Here is a 27684-nt window from a genome sequence, read left to right on the forward strand (position 1 = left end):
GTAAAACACGTTTTATACAAAACCGTTTACATCTCCAAGAATATCTATATATAGAATAGATCTATAGAGTTTCTATGAGAAATTATGAATTGATCATTTTGACGATTTTGGTTATTGTAGAGTTTTTGACCGCACGTAAATTTCAAAAATAAATTCGACATACAGAAAGATGGTACGTTTGAAGACAACTAAAACTCACTTGTCCATGTACTGTGTCAGTCTGACGTACGCGATGCACGCGGCGTCCTCGCCCAGCAGGTGCACGTGGGGGTTCAGGATCGTCGTGTTCACGGCTTTGCAGTGCTTCGCCAGAACTGCTATGTGTAAAGGGCAAAACACTTGTTATTCGTGGATATGAACGTTCTATTATATACCACTGAAGCTGTCATTGATAATTTCAACGATAAAAAAGAATAAAAAAGTAAAACAAGCAAAAGAAGTGTCTTACTAATTTCCATTCGTATGTACGAGCATTTTATCATTCATAATTGACAACATATAAGATTAAAAAAAAATCACAGAAAGAGATGTACATTTTGAAATTATTCTAGCATTGAACGGACAATATGAATATTCTAAAGAACGATATTAAAACACTTCTATAACTAATATTTTGGTAAAAACCCTATCGACTAAAAGAAACTTTGTGCGTTCAGTGTTTATGCTAAACATAAAGATTCATAAAATTAATGGAAAGTGCAATAAGAAGCTGTATCGACGTAAAATTCGACGACCAATGCACCGATCGATCGGAGATTTTAACGCCTGGATAAGAAACGCGATTACATCGCGATTACGCTACGTTTGTACGGGGGTAAGAAAGCAAAGACATGACACGACATACAGCGATGAAGTAGAATAAATCAAACGCAGGTACAACGTAGACACAACGGTGCGGTGCTTTGTCAGCGCGGTACGATTAACAGTGATGCAAACGAGTCATAATTACCATTATCAAAGTAAAATTTGTGGAAATCCATTCCCTCGACTAAATTACCTAAAGCCTCTGGCTCGAATGCAGTCAGATGTGGATCACAGATTTTCCTGGAAGCGTAGGAAATATTAGAATCCGAATATTCTTCATTCTAATTTCATTGGGATGCAGTGAAAGCAGAATTGATCGATCGATAATTATCGATAAAACAGTATCAATTAAAATACAATTTTTATAATTAAATTAATTAGAAAATTTTATATGATGTCACCTTTTATATGAAAACACAGTTTTCGTTACTCTTTTATTATTCTGCCAAATTTGTTCTCTAAAATTTTGTTAATATAATGATTCGTTTCATTTTTAAACTTTGTACCATAAAGAATCTCTTCAGTGTCATTTTGACGTCATAATGAAATTCCTTTTCTGACATTTTCACACTTTGATAAATTCTTTTCGTCACAATTTGATACCGTAATCAATTTTTCCAACGATTTCTCTTGCTAATTTCATATTTCCCCGAAATTTATCCATCATCGTGTCACTTACGTGTACGCCTCGAAATCTCCGATATTGATGCTCTCGATCAGCTGCTCGGTCATCTTGATGATCTCCTGACGGCGTGCTGGAATCGTCAACAGATTATCGATCTGTAGGGATGGCGCGATCGGCGCGCCCGATCGATCTCAACGAAAAACAAAATAAAATAAAACGATCAGGGCTCATACCGACACATCGTACGGCACAACAGTCACATGCACGAATCTTTATCAACTTCTACGTCCTACGCCAAAGACTTTCTTATCACGTACTTTCTTAATACGTAATATATAGGTATATATAATATACAACGATATATCACCCATTGGAGTCGTCTCAAAAATCAAAACGTCACATTACCTTCACATATTCACATCCAACAATCTCTATCTCAACGACTCTTTTCAACTAATCAAAAACATTCTATCGTGATTCTATCAGACTCCAATGACAACGATCCTCAAGTGATCTTATAAAGACAAATTCCTTCCAGACATTATATTATATCTTCAAAATATCTTCTATAGAATGTCGCTTAATACTATCACTCACAATAAAAGTATAATTCAGACCAATTAATAAAGAAGTTCAGACAAGTGAAGATTATTTGAGACGATCATTTGAGAATCGAATTTTTATTCTCCAAAGTTAGCTCCCTTTTTCCATTTGATAAGCACCGATTTCCAAAAGGGTTATCCCTTCATCGTGACCAAAGGACGAATACTTATCCAATAAAAAAAAAAAAACAAACAAAAAGACATGAAGGACAATAAGAAGGAAAAAACGATGCAAACCGGTGCAATCTAGTCAAATGGAGGCGATCGAGCGTGTCTCGTCGTTGCACGCGTCGTTTGAGTCAACTCGTTCTCCTAGATTCCATGGTCGCGTCGTTAGGGTCGTTCGATATGTTCGACGCGGCAACGACGAGAGTTTCGAGGACCTGCGAAAATTCGTCGCACCGGCGACGAGAAAGAAAAAAATATCGATTGTTCGACGAGCTCGTCGAGGAAAAAAATGATACTGCCGTTGTTCTCTCGTTGTTCATAACCGCTAGAAGCTTCTTGGTTCCTTGGAGAGTAACTCCTCGATAACTGTTCCTTTTTTTCTTTTCATCATCCACAATCAATCGTTCGAATATAATTATCACGTGGTAATAATCTTCGTTTCCCTTTTACCCACGATATGGAAGATTTAAATGATCGAATGGAGCGCGCGAAGAATTTTCGCGCGAGTTTCAAATTTTATGAAAAAGATATATTCAACTTGAATTCCTAGTGGCGTTGCAAAAAATTCATAAATAAAAGCATCAATATGGTTAGTTGTACAATTAATTGATCATGATGTCTTTGATCATTCTTCTAATTCGTAATTTCGTATAATACGATGAAAAAAAGCAAAAGAATCGTATTTAGCCCGGCGACCACCACCGTGAGCGTAACCACAGTGCCGTAACTACTCTACTGCGCATCAGAGCAAGCGAGACAACAGATATGTATAATACACGTTACGAAAAATTCGTGAAGTATGAAAAAAGAAAAAAAAAACTTATAGTACTCAATGGCGTCCCGAAAAGGAAAGCGTTTCTCTCCTCTCGTATAGACGATATCGCTGATCTGTTCGATGATGGAGAGAATGAAATAGAGATATAGATAATAGACATAATCGATATATGTAGAATATAGATATAGAAAGAGAGAGAGAGAGATTTGAGAGATGTGAGTGAGATAGGTTCTTCCGTTACCTGAACACTGGGAGTTCGTCGAGAGCTGGCTGCAGGTCTTGATAGGACACACGATTCTTATTTCTACAAGCAATATATATATAATATATACATACACATATTTATATATAGATACCCTTCTTTTTTCTTAAACTTGTGTGCTTTTCTTATTTGCTTTCTTTTTTTCTTTACTTTTAACAATTATACGGCTCGTTTATCGCAGCAAAATTCTTTCTGCGTGTTTCAAGCGTGATTTCGCGGAAGATTAAGGTCCGCGGGGCGATTACTTCCGGTTTTGTCGATCATGTTATCCGTTTGGGGTATCTGTCGTTCTTTTTTCTCAGTTTTTTTTCTTTTTCTTTTTTCAGAAAAAGAATAATCGCAAAGAATTGTTGATTCGAACACTACTGATATTTTGTTACTGCTTTTGTCTCTTACTTTTTTATGATTTCGTACTTTTAAATGATTTCCCTTTTAAGAACGATGTTGAGAGAAAAAGAAAAATGTCGCGGAGCTTAATCCCCGCGCAAGAGGATTAACCGTCTCCTCAGGTCCCATCTCGTCCTTGAAAGCATTTGCTCTTCTTGCTGCAACTTCTTCCCTCTTGTCATTCATTGCAACGTGCCTTTGAGATTCTTCGTTCTCGCTGGTATTTCGAGATTATCGTTTTCGCGACAGATTTTCAGTTTTGCTTTTGGTAAGCTTCTTTCCCTGACACTATGTTACGTTAAGACGACGTGACGCAACGCGTTGATTTTGAAGGAATTCTCGAACGTATTCGAGACGCACGATCTTCGTTACGCTCGAGCAAGCGCGATCAGCTTGGCTGAGGAATCGGTGCGCTCGATTCTAGTGATCGAAACGATGATATCGCAAACGATCGTTGTAAGCCATTGTTAGTATTTTACGATGCGCCGTAGGTGATTCATCGATTTACTTATTAATCGACATTATTTAAATGATTAGCTTTGAAAGGAAATTTTACAGAATGTTGTAGAATATTTAATATAAGAATTTTTTTCTATAATTTTCTATAATATCATTATAGAAAGTGACGTATTGTACTATTAGAGTAGTAATACAATAGTATTATAAAATGCAATATTATTTCATAATATTGTTATAGGATATTATGAAATAAAATTGTAGAACAAGGATATTAAGCTTTTCCATTGAAATACAAATTTTGGCAATTATTCATGTACTTCAAAATTTGTGAAAAAGTTACTTCATAATAATTAACACATTAGAATATTAAACGTAGAACACATAATAAGGAATTTAAATTCGATTGAGAAAATATAACAAAAGAAAGTAAGAAATCGATTTTGAAGTAGTATTAGATCGTCAATGATCAGACATATGTTTCACACGACTCGTCCTTCTTTAAAATTCCAATTATTGTCAATGAATCACCTTATACGCGTGCACGCAATGCAGATGTGCACGCAAGATATAATATACCAGGTTTCTTTCACCTTCGGAGCGTAAAAAGAAAGAAAAATAAAAAGAGATCGATACAAAAACAACGACACAATGGAAACGAAGATAGATACGCAGAACGAGATACGTAGCTTTTACAGCATCGTCAATACGACGATAAAAGCATATTGTCCCCATATGCATACTATATGTATGTTACGAGAAGCGTCCAATAAAAAAGTAGAAGCTTCGAACCATTTATAACTTGCACCTCCTACGCACGACATTTGTTTTTTATTTGTATCTTTTCAACAAAAAAGAAAAGTAATTTGTTAGGCGAGAGACTGCTGCCCATTAAAAAAAAAACCATTCCTCTACCAGCAGACTAGCTTAAAGTAATGTAATTAACTACGAAGCCTGTCCGATAATTCGTTTCGTTTCTCATACAACACAACGTATCGGGTTTCACAAGTTTATTGGTACGTTCACAGTTTGCGCCTACACATGGATTACACGTGGATTTATAGCGTGGGCGACAGCCTAATTAATGTTTCTACGCGGGTAAAATATCATTTCTACGTCGATCTTTTGCTATATTTCATGATTTATTGCTTAATCCTTAATAATAATTTTTTCTTCTGATTTGATCGAACATTTGATCGATGACGACTCTTTAATCCACTCGAATTTGATGTAGAATATTTTCTGCATTAATCGAAATTATGATATTTAAATTAATAGAATTAAATTTACTGTGAAAGGGTACAAGGTGCTTCATTTACGAAGTAATTATTTTTTAAACGAATTTTTACTTATTTTTCAGTGGGCCTGGATTTGACAAAGGATGTTTCCTAAATCGATCGATGATAATTAGACCTAATATCGAAGTTTATGAAACTCTTCATTTTTGGCGAAAGTATTTTTCAGGTAAACTGAGCATCGAAAAGAAATGAAAATATTTCCTCGCGTGTTTAATATCTTTTAGTTGTCAAAATTAAAAATCTACAAATCTGTAACGTGTCTACAATTTGTCTACAAGTAGGATACAGCAAATAATTGCTGTGAACAGTTCAAAAAATTATTTAAATAAATAATGTTTAACCTTCTTTTAAATCATCTAATATCTATTCAACCTTCAGTATGAATTTTAGTACTAACAAAATATATTTGTAAAGCGTTTTAACATTTATTTTATGGGGAAATGATATTTTACGAGCGCCTGCTTGCGCATTAAATTCTACGACGATATATAATACAGGGCGAGTAATGAGGGACGCACAAAGACAATTTCGATTCGCGAGAATTCTGTTCGGTTCGCATGCTCTGCCTCGTACAACGACGATTGTCAGAGCGTGTGTTTGTTCGATGTAAGAAAAGGGAGGAGGAAATATCTTAGAATATCGGGATTATTCATTTTTCACGAAGATTCTAGTAGTATGAAGGTCAAACGCTGCGAGACGTCCTTCCACGACGTTGCGTGCCTGTCGATGTGCTCCTTGTCCGATCAAAATCGATACTTACTACTTGCGGGATGCCGTCCAAAATAAAACTGTGACTACCCGCGACAGAAACCCCGTGACACGATGAAAATTTGTATTTCAATTCTCATAAATGAGCTTTAGAATTATTGATAATTATATTATTATTGATGTTGAATTAATATTATTAATAATTTGTCAATCATTGATAACAGTCTAAGGATTATTACGTATAATACTATTAAAGATTTATGGAGGAAATTAAGGATAATTTTATCGTGTCACGGATCAATTCAACGAGGTCTACTAAGAAAAAAAATGATGGCATCCATAAACTGGGAATATCCAAAAAAGGAACGATTTTGAAAAAGCAAAACAAGAGACATGCGGAGAGCCTGTTCGAGACACCGTACGATTCTTAGAAACTTCTACAAAATTGACCTTTCACTAGCAATTTTTAATATTTATATTCAACAATTTTTTCTCTAAGTCAGTGTCTATATTCAAATTAAAAAAACCATCTTCGATTCTTCTTTAATTATTTCACATTATTAATTAATTGAACGATAAATATACTTGTCTTTCGTAAAACTAGTCTTCGATTTTACTGTGTTATGTCTTCTTTATAAGACAGTCTGAAAAAATGTGTTTCTATTTGTTATAATTGAATTGCGGTAAATTATGTATTTACTTTAAGAGATTCCAAAGCGAAAACGCACAGAGCACATACGCTAGGCAAAAATACGTGAAATATCGAAAACGTATATTCGTTACGACATTATGACGATTCCATTTATTTATTATGCACAAAGACATAAATTTGCATGAACATTCGCCTTCTCACAATGAATGAAAATACACAAATTTTTCCTACCGACCACACGAATATTCGAGCTTGAACGGATCTTAACTAGTTTTGAAAAGGTAGAAGAATCTCGAAGAAGCAAAAGAAAAAAAAAAAAAATTGGACAAAGTGAAAGAATCGAAGAAAAATCGTCTCGATGGTGATAAAAGTTTTATCATTTGATCGTGCGGTGTCGCGAGACTCGAAAAAACTTCACGACAACAAGCAACATCGCCTAAGCTTCGAGCAGGCTTCCTCGTCCATCTTATTTTTCGACTTCTCAGCGACCTTACCGGCGTTGGTGTTCTTCTTACCATCTTCTGGGTCGCACCACTCGGCTTGACCGAGTGGCATATATCCAGAACCTCCCACACGTCGAATCTCCAGTTCTGATATGTTTTGGTTCCATTTTTTGTTTTTTTTTTTTGTTTTTTATGGTTTCATTCCAGATTCATTTTGGAGTCGCATGCATTTGGAATTCAAGGCGGCATGCCAGCGATGCGAGCAACCGGAACATGCAGAGAAACACACACATGGGGAGAAGACGGGTCAACGAACACCGTTTCTTGCAAAAATAAAAAGGGTGAAAAAGGGGCTAAAAGGCCGTTTCCCCTCTGGCCAAAGCGGTATATGGCTCGGGTTAGTTGGCTGAGTATGTTGTATGGAGCTAAGCCGAAGAGATGAAAGATTAATGCATCGTTTTTGAGCAAAATCGTAGAGTCGGAGCAATTTAGGGAATTAATTTGTAACTTGACCATATCGAAGATCTTTTTGGCGCAAAGATGCGCAGTATCAATCTACGTTATAACTTTAGATACAGAATCTGAAATAATTTGAATTATCTTTAGGTAAGTTTGAGCTACTTAAACGCGAATTGAAGTTATTCCAGACAATTTTGAGTTGTGTCACTTGCAGCTACCAAGAGTTTGAATTACTCTTAATTAAACTACTTTGAGATAGTGCGACATTCAGTTACTTCTGATCGATTCTTCATCTAGTAGATTCAGTCTCTGCAACTTTAGTTTATTTTTAATCAATTTCAGATCGTATTACTTCGGGTTTTACGAGCGTGAATTTCTTCGAACCAATTTTGTGTCACTTTGAAACCAGTTTTGGCAACATCAAGATAATTTCGGACCGATCTCGAGTTTAGACATTTTGGATGCGACTTGAAGGAACTGTGACGCGAGTTTTAATCACTTTGAATATTCGAGACTATGCTGATTCTATTGGAAGCCAATTGTAAAACACGTTGTCGTCGAATTTTAATTAACATCGACGTCAATTATTCGAAGAATTATCGAGACATCGAGTTCGGAGAATGTTGTGAGAACGTTGTGAGATACGTTTTTAGCGTGCCATTTGCCAATGTAACGTGAAAGTGTCTTCCATTTGCGAAATGGCAGCCTGATTTACAGGCTTCGCCGCGATAAATGCACTTTTGGCTATTACGGGAATCAATCAAGCCGCACAATGCGGCGGCAAGCGCGTTTCCGTACAATGAAATGCATTATCGGCGACCGTTTCATTCAACGTGACACATTCTCTGCAATTCCATGGAACTCGATCGCGGAGAACTCAAAACATCCAATTTTCATTCGAAATCCTGGAAATTCATTAGCTCCGCGAAAGAAATTACCGCATCGTCACTTATAGTCCTGTTTCTCGCCTAATTTCTAACGAAATTAGAACGACCTTATTTAGTTAAATATTTGATTAACGATGCATTAAATAGAAATGTTCACCACTAATCAAAAAGATCCAAAAGTTCGTAAAACTGGCGAGCGTAGAAAATAAAGAGGATGAATGAAAGAAAGCCTAGAAGGAAGATACATAACAAATCAGTGCTGTATTGTAAAATGGAGAATTTTTAAATGACGTTATTACATTAAAAATATTGGTAAACTCGAGCGACGAGTTAACTCGTCTTTTCCAGTTAACGGGTTCAAATACGTTTCTCGAAGGTAGGAAAAATAATAGAAATAAGACTTTCTCATCCGAATAAGAAAATTTGAGAAAGAAGAAGAACAGAAAATCAAAAGATTTTTGCTAAGACTTTTATACATAGGAAAATTAAAAAGAAGATTCTTCCCGCGATAAGTCACATGAAAAAGCCTCATCTACGAATAGCACTGTCTTATAATAAATAAATTGCGACAGTGAAATGGAAGAGTGTAAGGGGGAGAAAAATGGAAGGTAACCAGAGAAGATAGCCACAGTTAGAGGTGTGAAATATATACAGACCGTTGTTCGATGAGTCGTAGCGTCGCGACGATACCATGGGCGTCGCCACGTGGTTGTTGCTGATGTAGACGGCCGCTGGCGAGGATGGTGAAGCGCCAGTCTGGCTGTTCTGGCTGTTGCTGCTGCTACCACTGCTGCTAGCACTTCCTGCGCTGCCAGCTAGTCATGCAACCAACCAACCAAAAGACGAGCTACTGTCAGCCTCCGAACAGCTTCCTCTCGGTCGCTTCTGGTCGCTTTTTTTCGTATCGTTATGATTCGATCGTTGCACTCTCGTATGTATTCAAATCCAAACAACTTTATCCAAATTAAATTCAAATTAAGACAATCGATTTAATGGCAATTTTTAAAAATGAGGATAAAAAATGGTACGTTCCAATGGTTTTATTTAACCGTTATAGCAGTATGTATCGAGGTTGATAATAACGATAGATTTTAGGATAATGAATTTGAATAGAACGAATCAATAATAGAAGATTCATAATAGAATTCGATTGGATTTGCTTTAAAATCGGGCAGCTTTATTACTAGAGGTAATTATTCTTCGTGGGATACACCGAGGTTTCATTTGCAGAAATAGTAACGAATTATTGGATTAGATACGTAGATACTCGCGAACGTGAAAAGAAGTTGAACATAATTATCATCAACGATATTCAGGAAATTAGGGTTTGCAGGAAAATGGTAATGTACCACTGGGCTAGATTTATCGGTATACGCAGAACGTAGAAAGGTGTCGAATATAATTATCATGGAAGATTTAAGTCTTTTGTAATGTATTAGAATGAATAGGCAAATAAATATATAAAAATATAAATGAATTCTAAATATCTAAATGGCTGGGGAAGGTAAATATAAATACGAGATGGCAAATGTGAGGGTAAAATTCAGGAGAAGCTTCGGGCAGATATTTCTATTTAAACCAACATTTCCAAATTAAACTTCTACGAGAGTGCAACGAGCTGTCGTTGAGAGAATACCAAAAAAGAGGAGAACGAGAGAGAAAGAAAAAAGAAACGGGTGGAGAAAATAGATAAAAGAGAATGGGGGAGATCACAAGAATGAAAGAAAATTCGTAATCGGAAGCGAAATTGGCAAAATGCAGGCGTTTACGAGGTGGCTCGCGTGAACGAGCTTCGCATAGATCGAACAAACGAGTACAAAGTGTCAGACACTCTGCGATCGTTTCGATCGTTTCATCTAGATCAGACAGTACTAGGTGAAGCGTCGACGAGATTCCAATGAAAAAAGCGATGCTGGATGATCAGGCGAATTTTTCGTTGGACCTCGTTGAGCAATGATTTGATCCATTTCGGTAGAAAAGGGAAGATTCGTGTGTATGTGTGCGTAATAACGAGAATCGAGAATTGGTGCTGTGTAACGTTTTTATCTATAGTGAAGAATGGCGGACGAAAATGTTAAGACGGCAAAAAGTGGCGGGGGGAGCGCAAGCATCAAAAATGGTTTGTGAACAAATCTAAGGCACGCGAAGCGTGAGAATATTCGGTAATTTGACTTCGACCAAGTACGTGGCCAAAAGAGATAAAAAATTGTAGGGGAGAAAAGAAAAGTCCAAGTCATGCTTCGACTCTAAGAGGGACTCACCGATTTCTGCTTAGCGAGTCGGTCTTCTGTCTTGTTTCTGCTTTGGTAAATTGTCTTTTGTTGTTTGAACGATACACGAGCTTAACGTTGTTCAATTTCTCAGTATAGTGGTTTAATGCTCGAGGGGCCATTTGGATTTGAGAATTGTAAAAATTGATATTGTCGTTATTTTTTGTTATTTTCGTCGTTATTTAGAGGAGGATAATTAGTGAGAAGTTAGTTCTTACCAGATATCAGAGATCAATATAAAAAGGAAAAATGAGGGAAGCTTTCATTCGCTTAACATTGGAACTAATGATCTGTAATATATTGCATTAAATATACTATCCACAGGTGATTGTGTTTAAGATAGTTTAACGAAAATAAATAAATCAATTTTCAATGAAAGTTATTTTGATATAATGCATGTTTTTAGCAATTATATGAATGACAAATGTTTTGTAGTTCTAATGTTAAACAAATAATCTTACGGATCCTCCAAAACGACCGCGTTTACTTTGAAATTATTAATAAAACCTTTATTTAGAATAGTTTCATTCAAAGTTTCAAAATTTGGTTCTTTAAGTATTATGAAAGAACCATTACTAACAAAATTATCTTGAATCAAGGTATTGAAATATTTTCACAAAACTTTGCTCCTCTATTGCTAAAAACATCGAGGAGCTTTCGAATCAGGCAGAAACGGTTCGACCGCGGCAGAAAATCTTACCGATTCGTCGGGTAGGGCTCGTTGGCTGAATTTCAGTATCCTTGCCTCGTATCCTACGCCACGAAGGCGCATTTCCGATAATAGCCGCAAAGGGAGTCTGCAATTTCGCAGGTCTCTGCTGGGACCGATCGTAAAGAAACTTTTATGCACCGATAAAAAATGAAGCAAAAACGATGCTTCGTAATATCGCGACGAGGGTTCGATTATTCTCGTCCCGTTCACATTCCTTTTGTACGTAATTTCGAATGCATAATACATAAAAAGTAGAAAGAAGAAAAGAAAGAGGGGGAGCACAAACGTTTTCTATTATTTCTCTATTTCTATTCTTTCTTCGTTTCGTCGCATTTCGTTCAGCATTTATTTACTTCGCTTTCTATGTGCCTATATAGTTTCTTGTATTCCATCTTCTTACTTTTTCTTCGTTTAACTCTGACATTTTTAATCGAGATTAGGCTCCTTCGTTCATTTGAACGCTGTCGTGATTTTCTTTTTGAAACGAGTTTCAATTGGACAGGACAGGCTTCGTAGAAATTCATTCCTGATTTATGGATCCTCTGTTTCCTTTCTTCGAGAATCGAAAGAGTATAGCGTTTAAACAACAAATATCCCTTAATATTTACGAATATTTTATACAGCGGGTAAATTCAGTTTTCTTAAAAATAGAATTTTAAAGTTTGGAAATGTACAGTTTGTGAGTATCAAAATACGTGGACCTTTCGATCTATAAATAAATTATAGATGAATAATTCTTTATGCTTGTTTTTATTCTTCGAACGATGAAATTTAAAGCAATCGACACTGGCGTAGGCGGAAGTGACAAAAACTTTTCTCCACCGAGAGCCGAAAGAACGGTAGAAACGCAAGGGCTGATGTTCGCGACCTTTTGTTCCGGAAACACCATAAAAGACAAGAGTAATTATCCTTATCACTATGGCGCACGTAAAATGTTAAGTAGGACACGGATATTACAAACTGCGGAGATATTAACCTTCTACTCTTCTCTACCCAAGATTTTACGACTTACTGCTTCTTACAGTTTATAGCTTTGACGATTGTAACTGAAATTTGTAAAATTTCGTTTCTTAATAATAGAAATTCAATTTCGTGAGTGACAAATGTATCGGAACTTCCCAAATTTCAGTAGCCTAATCACAATTGATATTTTATATAATCGACAAAAATAATATACATATTTTTTCTCATTTATCCCATTATACGATCGTATATCTCAGTTTATTTGGAATTTACGATGTTTTACAATTGGCAATTAATAAGAAATAAATCGTTAAAAACGAAATAAGGTAACTGTGTTATTTACAATTCTATCGAACCCCGATAGACTCCCGCGTCTCAAGCTCGGTTCAAATAAAGGTTGAAATGGTAATAATTGAACAGATTTATATGATCAAATAAAAAAAATCCTCTTCGTAGAGGAAGATTAACAAGATAAGAAAACAGTATTTTTTATCGCCAAGAAGAAACTCAAGATTGACATCAATGTAAATATCTTCAACATAAAGTCAGAAACAAATATGAAGTCGAAATATATAACGTAATATTAAAGAAAAAAATATAAAGTCGAAATATATAACGCAATAAAAAGAAAAAAAAAAAAACAGTCAGCCCTTTCGGTAATATAAAAAGATATAAAAGTTTGGAAGTCGTCTCGAAATCGATTCTACCGTACTTCCCTCTCGGTTCGCTCTCACCACCCGATTTACCTTGTGCTCCCTGTAGGAGTACCGCGGCTAATCCAAGGGGGTTTCCCTGAACCTGGTTCTGGGCTTGCTTGTTCGTCTGGCTCGCTGCCATTACCCTGGAGAACGCGGACACGGCAGCGGGACTGTTCGGAGGTGTGCCCTGGGAGGCGGGGCCTTTATCGAAGAGTTCGAATCGTACCGATTAAAAATACGCCGAATAATTTTATAAAGGGCCAATCAACACCGGGATCATGTGGCCAAACTCAACACGAGACTCCACAGAAACAGCGTCAACGGGGACATTTAGCTAGACCGAGTCGCAATTAGGTCTATCGAGATTAGATCGGACGAAACCAGTTAGAAGACGATAGATTAGAACCATTTTAAATTAGTCTTATTCGGGGCATGTGGCTTTTTTGGAATTATTCAGAGGTTTTAAAAATAGAAGCGAAGAACGTGCTGATGATCAACACTTTTGCTGCCAAACTCATTCTCTCTCTTTGGGAAATTCGTTGCTTTATTAACATTTTTATTGCACCTAACGCGTTATCAAATTTCCAAAGCTCAGAGAGTAACAGCACGAAATATTTTCTTTTTAGGTGTGAAAACACGACAGCAATGAATATGCGAGAGCGGGATAGCATCAGCGAAGGTGCTAAATAAGAGGATTAGTGCTAAAGAAGATCGGCGCCAGGAGTTATGTACTGGATTTTGTTATTCGTTAAGCTTCCTTGCGGCATTTGGAGATAGTTAATATTATTAATTAACTAGTTAATATAATTAATTCGTGAGACAATCTTGTTAAAAGATGGCGATGACATCAAAATCACTCGACGAAGGATCAGTTAGATAGAGTCACGAGTCAGTCTGTTAAGTGTTGGTCACTTTTGTGTTAGAAGACGATGAACGACGATGTCCAAAAGGTAATATTGAAGAAGATCGTATGTGATTACGAACACGAATTAAACGAAGAACACTTCAGACGATGATTAGAATCACAAACACTTTCGTTAATAGAAGAGGTGGCCAACAATGAGAATACCAAGACAACTGCGTTAAGTCAGTCTTTTTCTAGTGAACATCATATCATATATAGTCTTCTATATATATGTATATTATATACATTACTAACGAAGATCTATTAGTGTACCTTCAAATTCTTTCTAATTAACAATACTAAAATACACTTCAATAATCATAAATCAACCACGATATTCTTATCCACAATCTTCATCGAGTGTCGCGAGAACTGACTCAACGCGTTTCTTCTCAATTCCACAAACCTATCAAAAAAAGAACCAAAAATATTTTCCAATAAATTTGTATCTTTCAATTACAACCAAAAGAAAATGATAGAAGAAAAAAATTGAGAGAAATACGTTTGGGCGATGTGAATTCCGTGGCCTTTCGTTTCAGCCTCATCTGCAGTGTGTTCGAGAAGCGTGACACGCGCGCGTTCGAGCAAGTTAACAAACGAATTCCAACCGGAAAACTGTGGCCACCGGCGTGGTAGCAGCAGCGACCTTTGGCTAAGTAGAACGAGAATAGTTACGCACAGTCACGATAGATTCCCGTCCGACATAGACACGGTTTCGCGACTGAAAATAGATCCAGAAAGGCTGGCTGGCGATCGTGACCTAACGTACGTCCGATTCGGACAGAGTCGGAAGTTCGTTTTCGCGTGGGACGTCGCCATTAATCATCCAACAGCCTCGGTATATACCCCTCGAGACGACCAGAAACCAAATCGTCGATTTTAAGAATGAAAACCGCCATTCTCTGGCTATAACCAGAGATCGTTGTGTCGTTGCCAGATATATGATTGGTTTCACCTGTTTATGAAGAAGGATTCTAGACCTAGCGAGAATTTTTGGCGCATCGTCGACGCGTTACGAAATTTCGAAAATGTCTTCAGAGGCTTTAGAGGACGTTCTAAAAGGCCGGACTTTGAATTTTAGATTTGCTTTGAAAGAGTGATTGGGAATGAAAAGCCGAACAAGATAGGTCGAAGTTTGTTGGATGAAGTTTATTGAAGGTACATGTTGTTTCGTAACGATCACGGTGCACGATGAATCGTGTTGTAAAGAATGAAAGCTTTATTCAGTTGTTGAAATAAAAATGTGTAAAACGGGTGTAAAGCAGAAATAAAATAAATTAACAAATATAATAATTCTTTTACTAGCAACGTTCAATTAACTGTCTGTAAATAAAAAATAACGTTAAAATTTCAAATAACTGACTGATAGACTTTACAAACTCCAAAATTCTATAAAAATTCCCATAATTTGTACCTATTGAGAATATGTTTATACATTATGAAACCGTCTGTACATCCAATTACGTACATCTTAAACAAACATCCACCGATCCACCATTATTTTGACAAAAAGATTCAAAGAGGAGAGCCCCATCAACGGTCCTCCTGGCGCAATAATCAAACAAAATAAGTCCAAGGCTCACCATAATTATCAGGCTGTTTCGATGAACCCGGCAAACCAGCGGTGACCGACATTTCGAAGACTTCACCTACTGTCCCCTCCGAAACGCATTTATCACTATCACTCTCGAAACACACTGCTCTTCTTCCCTTTTTCACCGAAGTATCGAATAAAAGCGCAAGGCTTGCAATCGTAAAAAATCGCACGAGAGATATAAACGATGCTTTCAAAGGCCCTCGGTTCCGCGCGAAAGGGAGGAAAATCGAAGATCGACTCGATTTTATTGCGCTCCGCACGGCCGGCTTCGAGGATGGCCGAACGAACGACGCGAACTGCTGCCAATCTATTTTCAAGCGGTGCCAAGCGGTCAGGTATTTCCGTTGACAGCGCGACACGCGCGTTCGGGCGAGTTTACTGCGAAGATTTCATATTTTCTCGCTGGTCATCGCCGCCATGCGAAATTCCATATCTGTTTCGGCCAAAATCGTCGACATCGTAGACTTTCCCCCATTTTCACGATCCACTGTGCCGCTGACGTTCCAGCTGTAGTCCAGGTTTAAAGATTTTGGCTGCTCAAGGTCACGATGTGTTATGTTGGCTATAGGTTAATATAGGGGTGACGAACTGAGGTGGCCTACGTGCGATCTTTGTTCCTACTTTCTTGGCTCACAGAGTCGTAGGAAAATTATATCCTCTATTTTTCTACACGATACGATTCTACACGATGTAATGCAATTATTAATGTAACTATAGAGTTTCGTTTGCTATCCCTTTCCCTCTGAATCTAATTGGAAGATATCTGATTCCATTTGCGAGATTTCCAATTCTAATTTAGAAGTTTATCATTCTAATCGGGAGAACTCGTGCAGTTTGTTATTAAAAAGTTCGTCACCTCTACGTTAGAGAAACTCAGTCGTTCACCCCCACTATGGTGCTCGAATAATTTGCGGGAGTCTGTTCGAGCCATGGTGGGGAGAATAGCCTTGAAACTGGGCTGATTTGAAACGGGCTATACTGCTTGGTTAACTAATTCTGTTTCGTAAGAACGCAGGTATAAGGCACCGTTAATATTAAATAATAGCCTAAAGGTATATTTGTATGCAGCGTAAAGTGTCTGTGAAGACGAGATCATAATTCTAAAGCGTTTCTATACGACAATTCGAAGTGTCTTTGAGCAGTCACAATATTTGAGCCTGACTAAAGCTAAGATCAACTGTTCCAGTAAACTCTAAAGAGATCAATCACGTGACAGGAAGAACTTCAAATGTTCAAATTACAGAATGATATCTAGATGATTTGCCTAATCTAGAAAAAAATCTGCTTTGTGAGGGTCAAGTTTCCTTGATTGAGTTACATGTAATAATTGTTGAGAGACTAGTCGATAATGGCGTATTCATTCGCAGAAGAATGATAGCAACCCAACGCAAAATGCTTTTGGCGACTATAATGGAGGGGAAAAAGGAAGAAGAGAATTTCTACAAGATGATTCTTGTCTAGGCTTATGATCAAACGATTAAGCAACTTGGGAACCCAGGCTATCTATTCGATCAAAACGCAAGCCGACTAAAATTTGCTAAAGCTTACGATGCTGGATCTACTTATCGTTCAATGTTGTCAAGCTGCCACAGACGTCTCTTCCAACAGGTTCTTCGTCCCTGACCAAATTTTTTCGTCACGAAATCATCGTGACGGGATACACAACTCTAATTACGTTGCTTATAAACGAATCATTTAAAGTAAAATAGTAAAGAAAGAAAAAGATAAATAAAGACAGCCAGCTGCTCGATATGGTAACAGTATAAGTATACATATATATATTTTTCAATTTCCTAGACAGCATAACGTTCGTAACAGCGCAAGAACAACAATTCCTACGAAACAATGTTCTAACATTTGCTAAAACAATATATATATATAATATAAATAACAATGACGCGATAAAATGTGTCGTAATCGAGATATCGCGACAGTTTTCTATAGATTGTTCTACTCGCCTCGAGCAGTAGATCCGCTAGATGTCTGATCAGACGTCCTCGAATACTAATTTTCTCGTCGCTACCATCGGTTGGCGTTCGCTTCTTCCAGCGTCGTAATTATGCTCGTTTCTAAATCGAGCGCGGATTTACACACATGGGTGGAAACACAAACAAGGGGAAAACGTAAACGAAAACCCCGGCGCTTTCGTTTTCGTAAGATCTGGATCTCCGATTTGTTTTATTCAAGAAGGGAATCGCGTGACTTGTCGTTATATAATTTTGATTCAATTTTCATCGTGGAGATGGCTACAGAGATTGTTGGTTTATTTTCAATGGTTTGTGAAATATAGGGTGTCTTGTTTAATTTTATTATTGGAGACAGGAATAAATACAGTAAGCGTTTGGCGACGCTAAAGATCTAGTTTCTTCAAGATTATTTTGAAGGTTATTCTACGTCACATTAGAAAGAGAAGAAATTGATAAAATATGGATATTCATTCTTGGAATAATTTTCAAGGTATCTTTATCGGTGAAAACAGAAACAAGTAAAATCTTCTTCTTCAAATAATTCGAATAAAATCGTCGCTAGTATAATACAAAGGGTTGATATACTACGCTACCAAAATTCTACTCGAATAAAAATATCTCAAGTTCTACTATCGCGTTCGCAAAAATTTTCTCTCTTCGATTTTCTGTCCTAATTTATCAAATTGCTAATTTATCGATCGCAAAGTTCCGAACACTAAAAATTTCATTAGAAAAATTTCACAAACCATTGCCAAACATGAACAATCCATTTCCAATTTAACTCTTCATCCCCCAAAAGTTTCATCAAACTAATCAACGGAATCATGCGAGATCGCCTTCGAATGTACATAGACAAGTCTTTTCCTTTTTGTTTTTATCAAGACATCAAAAGATATACACACACGCGCACGTTTACACGGACATCGTCGTGCAGAACGAAGAAAGGGAAGAAGGGACGATTTCTGATCTCCCATGTGGTAAAGGGGGCTATGATTAACTTGCAGACCGATCAGAGGGGAAGCAAACGCACGCAACGGTCCTTATTAGTTCGTGGAACGAGAGGAGGCTGGAGAGACGGTAAATCCGAAGTACGAGTTAGCGGAAGCTGGAACAGACAGGGTGCAAAAGCTCGGCTCGAAGCTCGTCACTGAGCCCCTCGTGGCCATTGGCTTCCCCGGTTCGTCGCCCTTTTCCGGTCCCCTCTCGCTGTAGAACAAGGGAAAGCTCGTGGAAAAGTAAGGTTATTGGGGGCTTCTTGCTGTCATTTGGAATAGGCAATTAGCGTATTTTTTCTTTAGCGAACTCAGTAAGACACGACATCATTTTGTGCTTTTTCTTTAGTACACATTCCAGTGTATTTATTATTCGGTGCTTAGATCGTGTTATATTAAGAAATTGATTTTCTAGCGAGAGGGAACCTTCGAGGTGCTGGATGTTTCATCCTTTTCATCGAGTTTGGACAAAATCGGATTTATCTTTCTTTGAAGAAAATTTCATGGAAAAGTATTCTTGTTTGTACATGTTGATGCTACAAAAATAAACGTTACTTGTGGTTCTTAAAATATTCGTAGCTTGTAACTTGCGATTTACAGAATTTTACTAAATATTTTAATAGTTTAGTTGTATAAAACAGCTCTGCTATATATATATATATATATATATATCGATTACACAATATTACAAGATATTGAGATATTGCATTTTTTAACCATCACCTAGTTTCGTCGAATCATAGATCATTACGACGATTGATTTAGGCTTGAGTTTATCGGAGTAGGTGTTACTTTAATACGATACTTAATCCAATATTAATTTGAAACTAATAGAATTAAAAATTAAATAACTCGATCTAAAATTATTGTATTTTCCAACAGGACAATACTGTTTGAGACTCAAAATGCAATATGCACGGACAGAACAGTAGCGATAAAAGAAATTGACCAAACTATAATTCGTTCCTGTGTTTCACATAAAATTAAAAAAAAAGAAAATAAGATTTTCTAGAATGCTACGTTACGTTACAAGTCACTGAATTTTTATTACAAATACAACGCACAAAAGAACAATAATGGAGAACGAATTGGCTGAAGGTTAGAGGACCGGAAGCCACAGAAGCAGCTTCGGTCACGCGGCTCCAGCGACGCGAACGGGAGAAGCCAGTCTGAACCGGAGGACGTCTACACGTAACACACGTGGAATATATACGTATATATATAATATATATATGTAAATCTAGACGGAGGTACGTAATATATGTATACACATGAACACGAGACGTCGAAACGCGCGTTATGTACACGTTTCTCGGCCTTCGATATGCAAGGTTTACCTTCGGGTTCTTTGGCAATGACCGTGCTGCTCCGGTCGACGACGCCCTTCTTATCCTCTGTACAACAATACACACATACATCACGGATATGCGACTTTTGTTCTGTTTCTTTTATGTAAAAAAAAGCCTATTTTTATGCATTCTTTTTTCGTTGCTTCTCTTTTTGCTTTATACAAAGACTAGAGACCAGCCAACGCGCGTTAATTTTTAGCTAAGCTTATTCTTTTTGTTGTTTTAATGCTCGTGGCACTTGTGTTTCAGTTAACCAGAAAGCCCCTTATCCTTGGGAAATTCACATTTTACATTTTTTCTTTATTAAAGGAAGCTTTGTTTGGTTCGAGGTACATATTTTTACGATATTTTTCATGTTCTTTAATTTTTCCTTACAAGTCGATTAAAACTTTTTGCCTCAGACTTTTTTATATCGTTAAGAAAGATTTATTACTCTTGTCAATCTTGCAGCGCCGTTTTGGTCATTTTCGATTTCTTTCTATTCTCCTATGAAGAAGTTCTTCATTTTAGAGATTCCTATTCTTCCATGTCTTATTACAAAAATTCTATTCTATTAAAATTATCCTTAACTGTCTTTATTTTCTATTAAATTTATCAAGTTTGAGGAAGACGTAAAAGAGTCGTCATTAATACGTGTGATATCTTATGTCAATGATTTTCTTGAAATATCAAGAAGTCTTCCTTTCGTTGAAACGAAACCTAAAGTTGAGAATTAAAAATTCGAGAATTATTGCAAGGTTAAGTACTCGTTTCCGCGATCACGTCGATGACATTTTTGCTTCCGTGATACGTCGAGTATCGATGTTGCATCAATGTTAAGCTCAAACTTTTATGAAATTTATTTACCTTAATTACGAAAGTTTTCTATGAGAAAGAGAGAGAAATAGTTCTAGAAATTGCCTTTTTAGTTACAAGTAGATCGCAAACTCTGAAACATCGAAAACGCGTCGACGCTTCCTTTAAATCTTACTCCCGTCGCGATAATTAGTTTCACGTAAGGAAAACAAGCTTCGTCCCGCTGTATTCGCCACCAACGATTCTCTGTTAACAAATAGTCACGGAGAATCAGAGGTAGAAACTTCATCAGCGAGGAGCATGCTTCCTTTGTTCCTTAGAAGGAATTATTCTGCTTAAAGAGCACGACGTCGACGGCTTTGGCGCAAAGGTGATTCATTAAAGAAGGAAAACTTTCAGCGACGGCAACACTCTGTGTCCGATTTCACGCTCAGTACCTCAATTTCTTTTATCCTAAGAATTTTAACAGAGCAAGAAGTTATTGCTTTCTGGATCGCTTTGAGACAAGTGTCACGATTTCATAAGGTACTTTGATCATGGGTTTTCGCTATTTGCAAAATAGCTGGACTCCGTGGCTGTTGATATGGAGAGAAGAAGAAAGGAAATATTATTAACGGACAGATGTACATCGAGCTTGGAGGCACGGGTATCCAATTTCAGAAAGCTTGACGTACCATCGAACGCGATTTCTTTGTTTATTTTTCCCACATCTTTTTATTCAGAATAATTAGAATCGCTCAAAAGAAACCGAATAAAGAATTACTTATGGTTTTAAAAAATATTCTCCAGTGAATCTATAAATTTTGTAATTTAAGCATTCGTAATCTATTCTAAAAATATCATGCGATTTATTGCAAAGATCAGATCAGAAGAATTTTTTGAAAACAATTATGTTGAATAATTTGATAAATATTGCTCGAGTTCGATGCAGTCGTGCCAGTAAATGTACAAGCTGACATTCAAAGCGATAAACATTCAGTATAACAAGCGTTTAATACAAAAGCAATTTTCTTCTTGATATTAATCCATCCAAAAGATTATCTCTCTTTTATTTGATAAATGCCACAGAGTTCCAGCTAGTTCACAGAAATCGATGCTCTAGCTACGTAAAGTGGTAACAAGGTACTTTCTAGCTTATTTAATCTCTAAAATGTAAGCTAACGGAAGATGACAATGATAAAGATAGAGAGATAAAGTGAAATAGAAGTAGACAAAAAAAAACGTTATATAGCAACACCGAGCGTATTTGTTCGGTATGTCCATAACTTAGTCTCTCGATCGAGTATCATATATCGAGATCTCAAAATGTCGTATCGACTCGGGTTCTCTTGAAACACAGTGGTTCGGGCAAAAGGAAGATAAAAGGGACGTGCGGTGGCGATCAAGAAAAAGAAAAAAAAAATATATATATATAAGTCGATAGTCATTCGTGTCGAAGAATTAAGGGTGGTAAAGTGGGTCTTGAGAGTTAACTTTTGCCTTCTGGCACCCAACGATTGAAAAAAAATTGAAAAGAAGACATTGTTTCTCAAATTTTTATCAAAATTTGTGATGTAGGATATAACTAAGATTTAGCCTCTTAGGAATTTTTGTAAGGTTCTAAAAATTGGTCAATTTTTCAGATATTTATACTTTTCAATTAAGAAAAAATTGTAAAATTAATTATTATACATTTATATTATACAGAGAAACAATTTGAAATATTTTTGGAAATGTAGAATTATTGTATCTCTAGATCTGTAATCGTAATTCCAGAATTCTGGAATTAATTTATATTTGTGAATTGTATTTGTGAAATATAAAAAAGAAACGCACACGAGTGGAGATATCTTTAAACGTACGGTCTTCCCTACATTAATTTCTGTAACTGTAAAACATTTCTATATCCATAAAAATTCAGATTCTATAAAATTCTATAAAGTACCGATCGTATCATGCCTTCCAGCTTGAACTAACTTTCCAAATCCACTATTGCACCAAAATAGGGAAGAACCAGGATCAAAGCGGATAATCCAGGGTAAAATAATTGAGATAAGGTGCCATATCAGAGGGTGCAGTTCGGTGGCGAACGTGCAAACGTCGACGAAGATTACGTGAAAATCCATCGTTCTCCTCGGAGGACACAAACAATTGCATCCAATAAAACAAGACACTTTCGTAAGTATATAAAAGAAAAAGACAAAGGCAATGAAAAATCTTAACAATCAAGAAAAGACCTGGTGGATTAATATGTAATAAATCCCTGGAGAAGTTATATTGCTCGAAAGATCAAGGGGCATAACAATTCTTACGAGATTTATTTCTTATATATAATATTATATCTAGCAAAACGAGACAGAAAAATGGCAGCCATAATAATATAAGGGATAGAAGGGGAACATAGACAGACAAAGGAAAACAGACAAGTTGTTGCTCGTTGTAGAACATAAACGAGCTCGAAACTCAGCATGGAAACTATTTTATTTCGCCGAGATATTATCGTCGAGCTCCTTCGAATTTCAAAGAGAATCAAAAAGGACAGTGAGGAATTTGGTTTCATTTCATTGGTTATTTTTCATTTCGTTTCTCGGACTGAGAGCGTGACACTTTACTTAGAACACTGAACTTTTAAGAAGGTTTCTTTAAAGATTCTTGGTCATTTGATAGGTTTGTAAAAGGTTTCTTTTACATTAGAGGTAGAGGACATTTTCGATGATTATTTCACATTATTTTCGAAATATTCTGTATCTAAATATTTTCTTTAAATATTCTAAGTATACTATATTTATATTCTATTATTTTGAACTTGTACACTCGACTCGGCATCCGAGAAAGCGTGGGTGTCGATGCACAGGCATGCAGACAAAACGAAATAAGACAGGCACGCCCAAGAAGCAGATTGGTTTCATGCTTTTGCGAGGGGATAGAAGCTTACAAGCGGAGGCGTAAAGTGGTTCTTCGATATTGGGGTTGTCCTGTTTTATTAATATTTTCTGGAGCGATGAAAATATAATACCGGCGTTACAAAATACAAATATTACCATTAATATTTCTATTATAAATTTTATTCGTTTTTCAGAACAATGGTTACGATGTTTCGAGTACTTTTATTTAAAATAGCGTCTTGAAGAAGCGAGTAAAAGCTCGTATACGGAAAAGAAAGCTTTTGTGGTAGAAAAAAGTGTGTTGCTTTAATTAATCAGATATCTAGAAACAAACAATGGAGAAATATCTATGGTGATATTATGTTATGTTAAAATTGAATTAATAAAAATCAAATTAATTTATTATAAGTAATTGATTCCCTATATCTAATAACATATAAGTTACTAATTTAATTCTGTCATTTTAGTTACTCAAATTGTCTTGAACTTAATACTGTTCAAATTTGTTCAAAGAAATGTTCTACCTTTTGACAGATAATATTTTCCTCATACTCCATATTTTCTCATTCTCAATGGAACTCTTCAAGTTTCATAATAGGGTGAAGAATGTCCATTCTGACGCCATAAACATCGATAAAACGAAACAAACCCAATGGCGAGAACGATTTCTCGCCTCGTTGACGGGTATCGTAAAAGCGAATGCAAGCCATGCGAAACATTGCGCGAGAATGTGAAGTGAATGTAGAAACGGCTGAAGGTATAGAGAGTGGCAAAGAAAAATGGGGAAAACGAAGAACAGGCAAGTCAGTGATGGTGTTCATAAATCCATAACATCGGTAAAATAGTGATGGTAAAATAGTGTACTTTTCTATTTTTTTTTTTTTTTTTTTTTTTTTGGTGACGGTGACAGACTGTTTTACGTGAAAATCCTAAGGTTGCTATGAACAGTAAAAATTCACGTTTGTGTGACCAGACAGGATTTCGATGCACAGACAGAAGTGAGGAACGAAAAGAAAAAAGAGGATAAGACACAGTGAACGAGCGTTAGAAGAAGAAATGGATCGTTTTCTACGAGATCCGATATGAAAATATTATAATTTCAGGTGGTGTGCACAGCGAGGTACCAACAGATGTGAATTTTCAAAGTGTGCGTGTAGATGAAAGACATAGAAATAAATATTTCTTATTTTTTTTTTTTTTATAGGAAAAAAAGAAAAGAATTAAAAAATAAAGAAAATGAAACGATTAACGTTACCATAGTAGATACGATCGTTTTCGTTGATCGGATTTTTCTATTTCCGTCTCGACTTACGTTCAAGTAAAGTGATGAAATCGTTGTGTGCGAGATAGTTGCATTCTCTACGATGACGACGATCTCTCGTGTGCTTGTCGCTCTCTAAAGTGGACGATGCTTCGCTAACGTGGCACAAACTAATCTAACTTTCTAGATGGCTAATCGCTACTGATTCGCACGCTAGTGGAAAACGTCGTGGTGGTCTAGCGAAAGTGAAGATGCACCGCGCGAGAATATGGTTCTCGAGAGACTGTAGATGGTTGACTCGACACGAACTGGAATTGCTCTCCTCTTGAATTTCCATGCAAATAGTGGTTTTTACAAAATCTACAAAATTTTTTTCATTTTATTATCAATTTTGTATAATCGGACACAAGCAATGGTTTTCTCTATGAATAATTCTAAATTATAGCGCGCAAATATTACACAATTATTTTCGCTTCCAAAAAGGATATTTCTTAAAAAAAAAAGAAAGAGAATGATAAAAATACTTTGAAAAAAAAGGTAAAGAAGAGCGAAGAATGGAGCATTTCCAATTCAATCGTCAGCCACGAAGAGAAGTCTCTACTAAACAAACCATGAATATCACAATTTCCCTTAACCCAAATAAAAGAAAGAAAAGTTCGAAAATCTGAAAAAAAAGTAAAAGAGAGAAAGCTTGATGAATGCTAGAGAAAACGAAGAGGAAGCGAAAGCGGCGCGAGAGCCGGTATCCTCGTCAAACAATCGATAATTTATTCGTTTAATGAAATTTCGATCCCTTGACCAAATTTTTCCTTTCCAATTTCCAATTTTCCCTGGTCGGTCGTTAAAATCGCCGAATTCTATTATCGAGAATTTACGTTAACCCGGAGAATCGATAGGAAAATCTAACGTCTCGATCGAATTACAGGCGAATACGTGAGCCGCCAAATTTCGAATACGTATCCAGGGTTAACGGTTTCCAGCTAACGTTCGCGAGTAATTTCACCACTCCATTATCCGAGTCCGACTTTCTCATTGTGCCACGCTAATTGCACACCAGTGGATAGCGTAAGCCATGAAACGAGAAACGAGAAACGGCGGTGGTCGCTATCGAGACTTTTAATAAACTCCGCTCTCGCGAATTTCCATTCCAGCCGTGAGCGTTTTCTCGAAGAAAAAAGAAATGTTAAGCACTTGGAAGAGGACACGAAAATTGAGAAGCTAATCGCGTTGAAAAAAATTCTAATTTAGAAGTCGTTTTGAGGAAAGATTAGCTGGAATCGTCAAAATTGCGAGCGCCGATAAAAAGAGAAGAACGGCAGACGGTGGTGGCTACACGATTATAAGATAAATTTTTGTCAATTTTCCTGAAAAACGATTTGACGGATTTTCCGAATACCGAAGTGCGGATTGTTTATGCAAGTTCATATTTTTCTCAACGTAATTACACTTTACTTTAAATATCTTTTATGTCTGTTTGTATCAGTATTTTCCTCCGATATTTCATATGTATTTTCAAGTTGGCGGTATTTTGTAAACTTTAGAATTCTTTATATTTTTGCAATTTTAATTATAGATGCATAAACATCCGCAGTCTAATGATTGTCATTGGAACTTTGCCTTGAAATTGACTTTCAAAGATTAACATACACTGCTGATCAAAAGTTTGGAATCAGAATTGAAGACATGAAGATTTAAAAAATTTTTTTAAACTCAAAATGAGTCAAGATTCATAGAAAATTATTTAGTCTATCATTTACCACAGAAACGATCATTAAACTAGCAAGAGATTCGATATAAATTCAACTATAAGAAAATGAATCCAAACTTTTGACCTGTAATGTATTGTACAAATCACGTGAATTTGCGATCATTAACACGTTTGTTGTCCGAGAAGAAAGTCTCCGAAATTATTAACTCGTAGTTTCGCTCATAGAATCAATACATAACAAACAACAGTAATAAAGAAACAAATAAACGATAAATATCTTACATATAAATAATAGTATCGATTTAAGGACCTAAATTTCCGTATTAAAAAAAAAAAAACGTTTCGATGAGAGGACAAATTCGAAGTACTCTGACCCATATATGGCTGACCGAACAGTAAACGTGTCAAATACTGACCGAACTCTGTATATTTCCAATAACGATACTTCTGTCTGACGCAATACCGTCTGATACTACTTGAACTGCGCGGTCTGACCAATTTAAATTCGCGCTACTGGAAATACGGTAAACGCTGGATGTTCCACTTGACATTCGTAAACATTCATGTTCAGGTAAGCGTGTGGGTCGTCGAAGATGGCTTTGAAACACGAAAATATTCGTAGCCATGACGTTTTAAAAACGGGGAGAAAAACACGGCCCTCTGTGAAAAAGTGCTCGACGATTAAACGTCGATAGAGGAATCGTAAAATTGCGAATTGTTGTTTACTCGAGATTACGAAACGAAACCTTATGCAGGGTGTTTTGATATACGAGACATATTTTAGCGCTGAATAGGGAATGAGATTGAGAAGGTTTAAGTAAAAGGAGCTGTTTTATTATAATCTTGTTTTAGAATTTCAGTCATTTTTAAATTTAATTCTCTGACTCTCGATATATATACGTGTGTGTCTATCGTTAGAAGCACTATGCAAAGATCTAGAAGAATTAAAGACATATCTTTTTGTCAAAATTGAAAATAGCTGTTTCAAGGATTTTAGCACAATGTAAAGTACGTTCGTACTGTTCTATTTATATATGAAATTAAAAAATATATACATATATATTGTAATTTGAGAAGG

At 36.3% G+C, this 27684-nt stretch overlaps 1 protein-coding gene across 39 annotated transcripts in view; it reads right to left on the bottom strand.

Annotated features, from left to right (window-relative positions):
• LOC100648089 (calcium/calmodulin-dependent protein kinase type II alpha chain) overlaps positions 1 to 27684 on the bottom strand; it is a 157316-nt gene that overhangs the window by 10950 nt on the left and 118682 nt on the right. For 4 of the 39 annotated variants that reach the window (XM_020862763.2, XM_020862766.2, XM_048404899.1 and 1 more), the window contains 6 exons: positions 19967 to 20023; positions 9183 to 9341; positions 3216 to 3278; positions 1484 to 1559; positions 950 to 1044; positions 200 to 317 (listed from right to left, as the gene is read on the bottom strand). In XM_020862763.2, the coding sequence (XP_020718422.1) occupies positions 200 to 317; positions 950 to 1044; positions 1484 to 1559; positions 3216 to 3278; positions 9183 to 9341; positions 19967 to 20023 (568 nt within the window). The other 35 variants (XM_020862768.2, XM_012308061.3, XM_048404903.1 and 32 more) reach the window with 17 other exon arrangements.

Source organism: Bombus terrestris, chromosome 4, assembly GCF_910591885.1.
Source record: "Bombus terrestris chromosome 4, iyBomTerr1.2, whole genome shotgun sequence".
Taxonomy (NCBI): domain Eukaryota; kingdom Metazoa; phylum Arthropoda; class Insecta; order Hymenoptera; family Apidae; genus Bombus; species Bombus terrestris.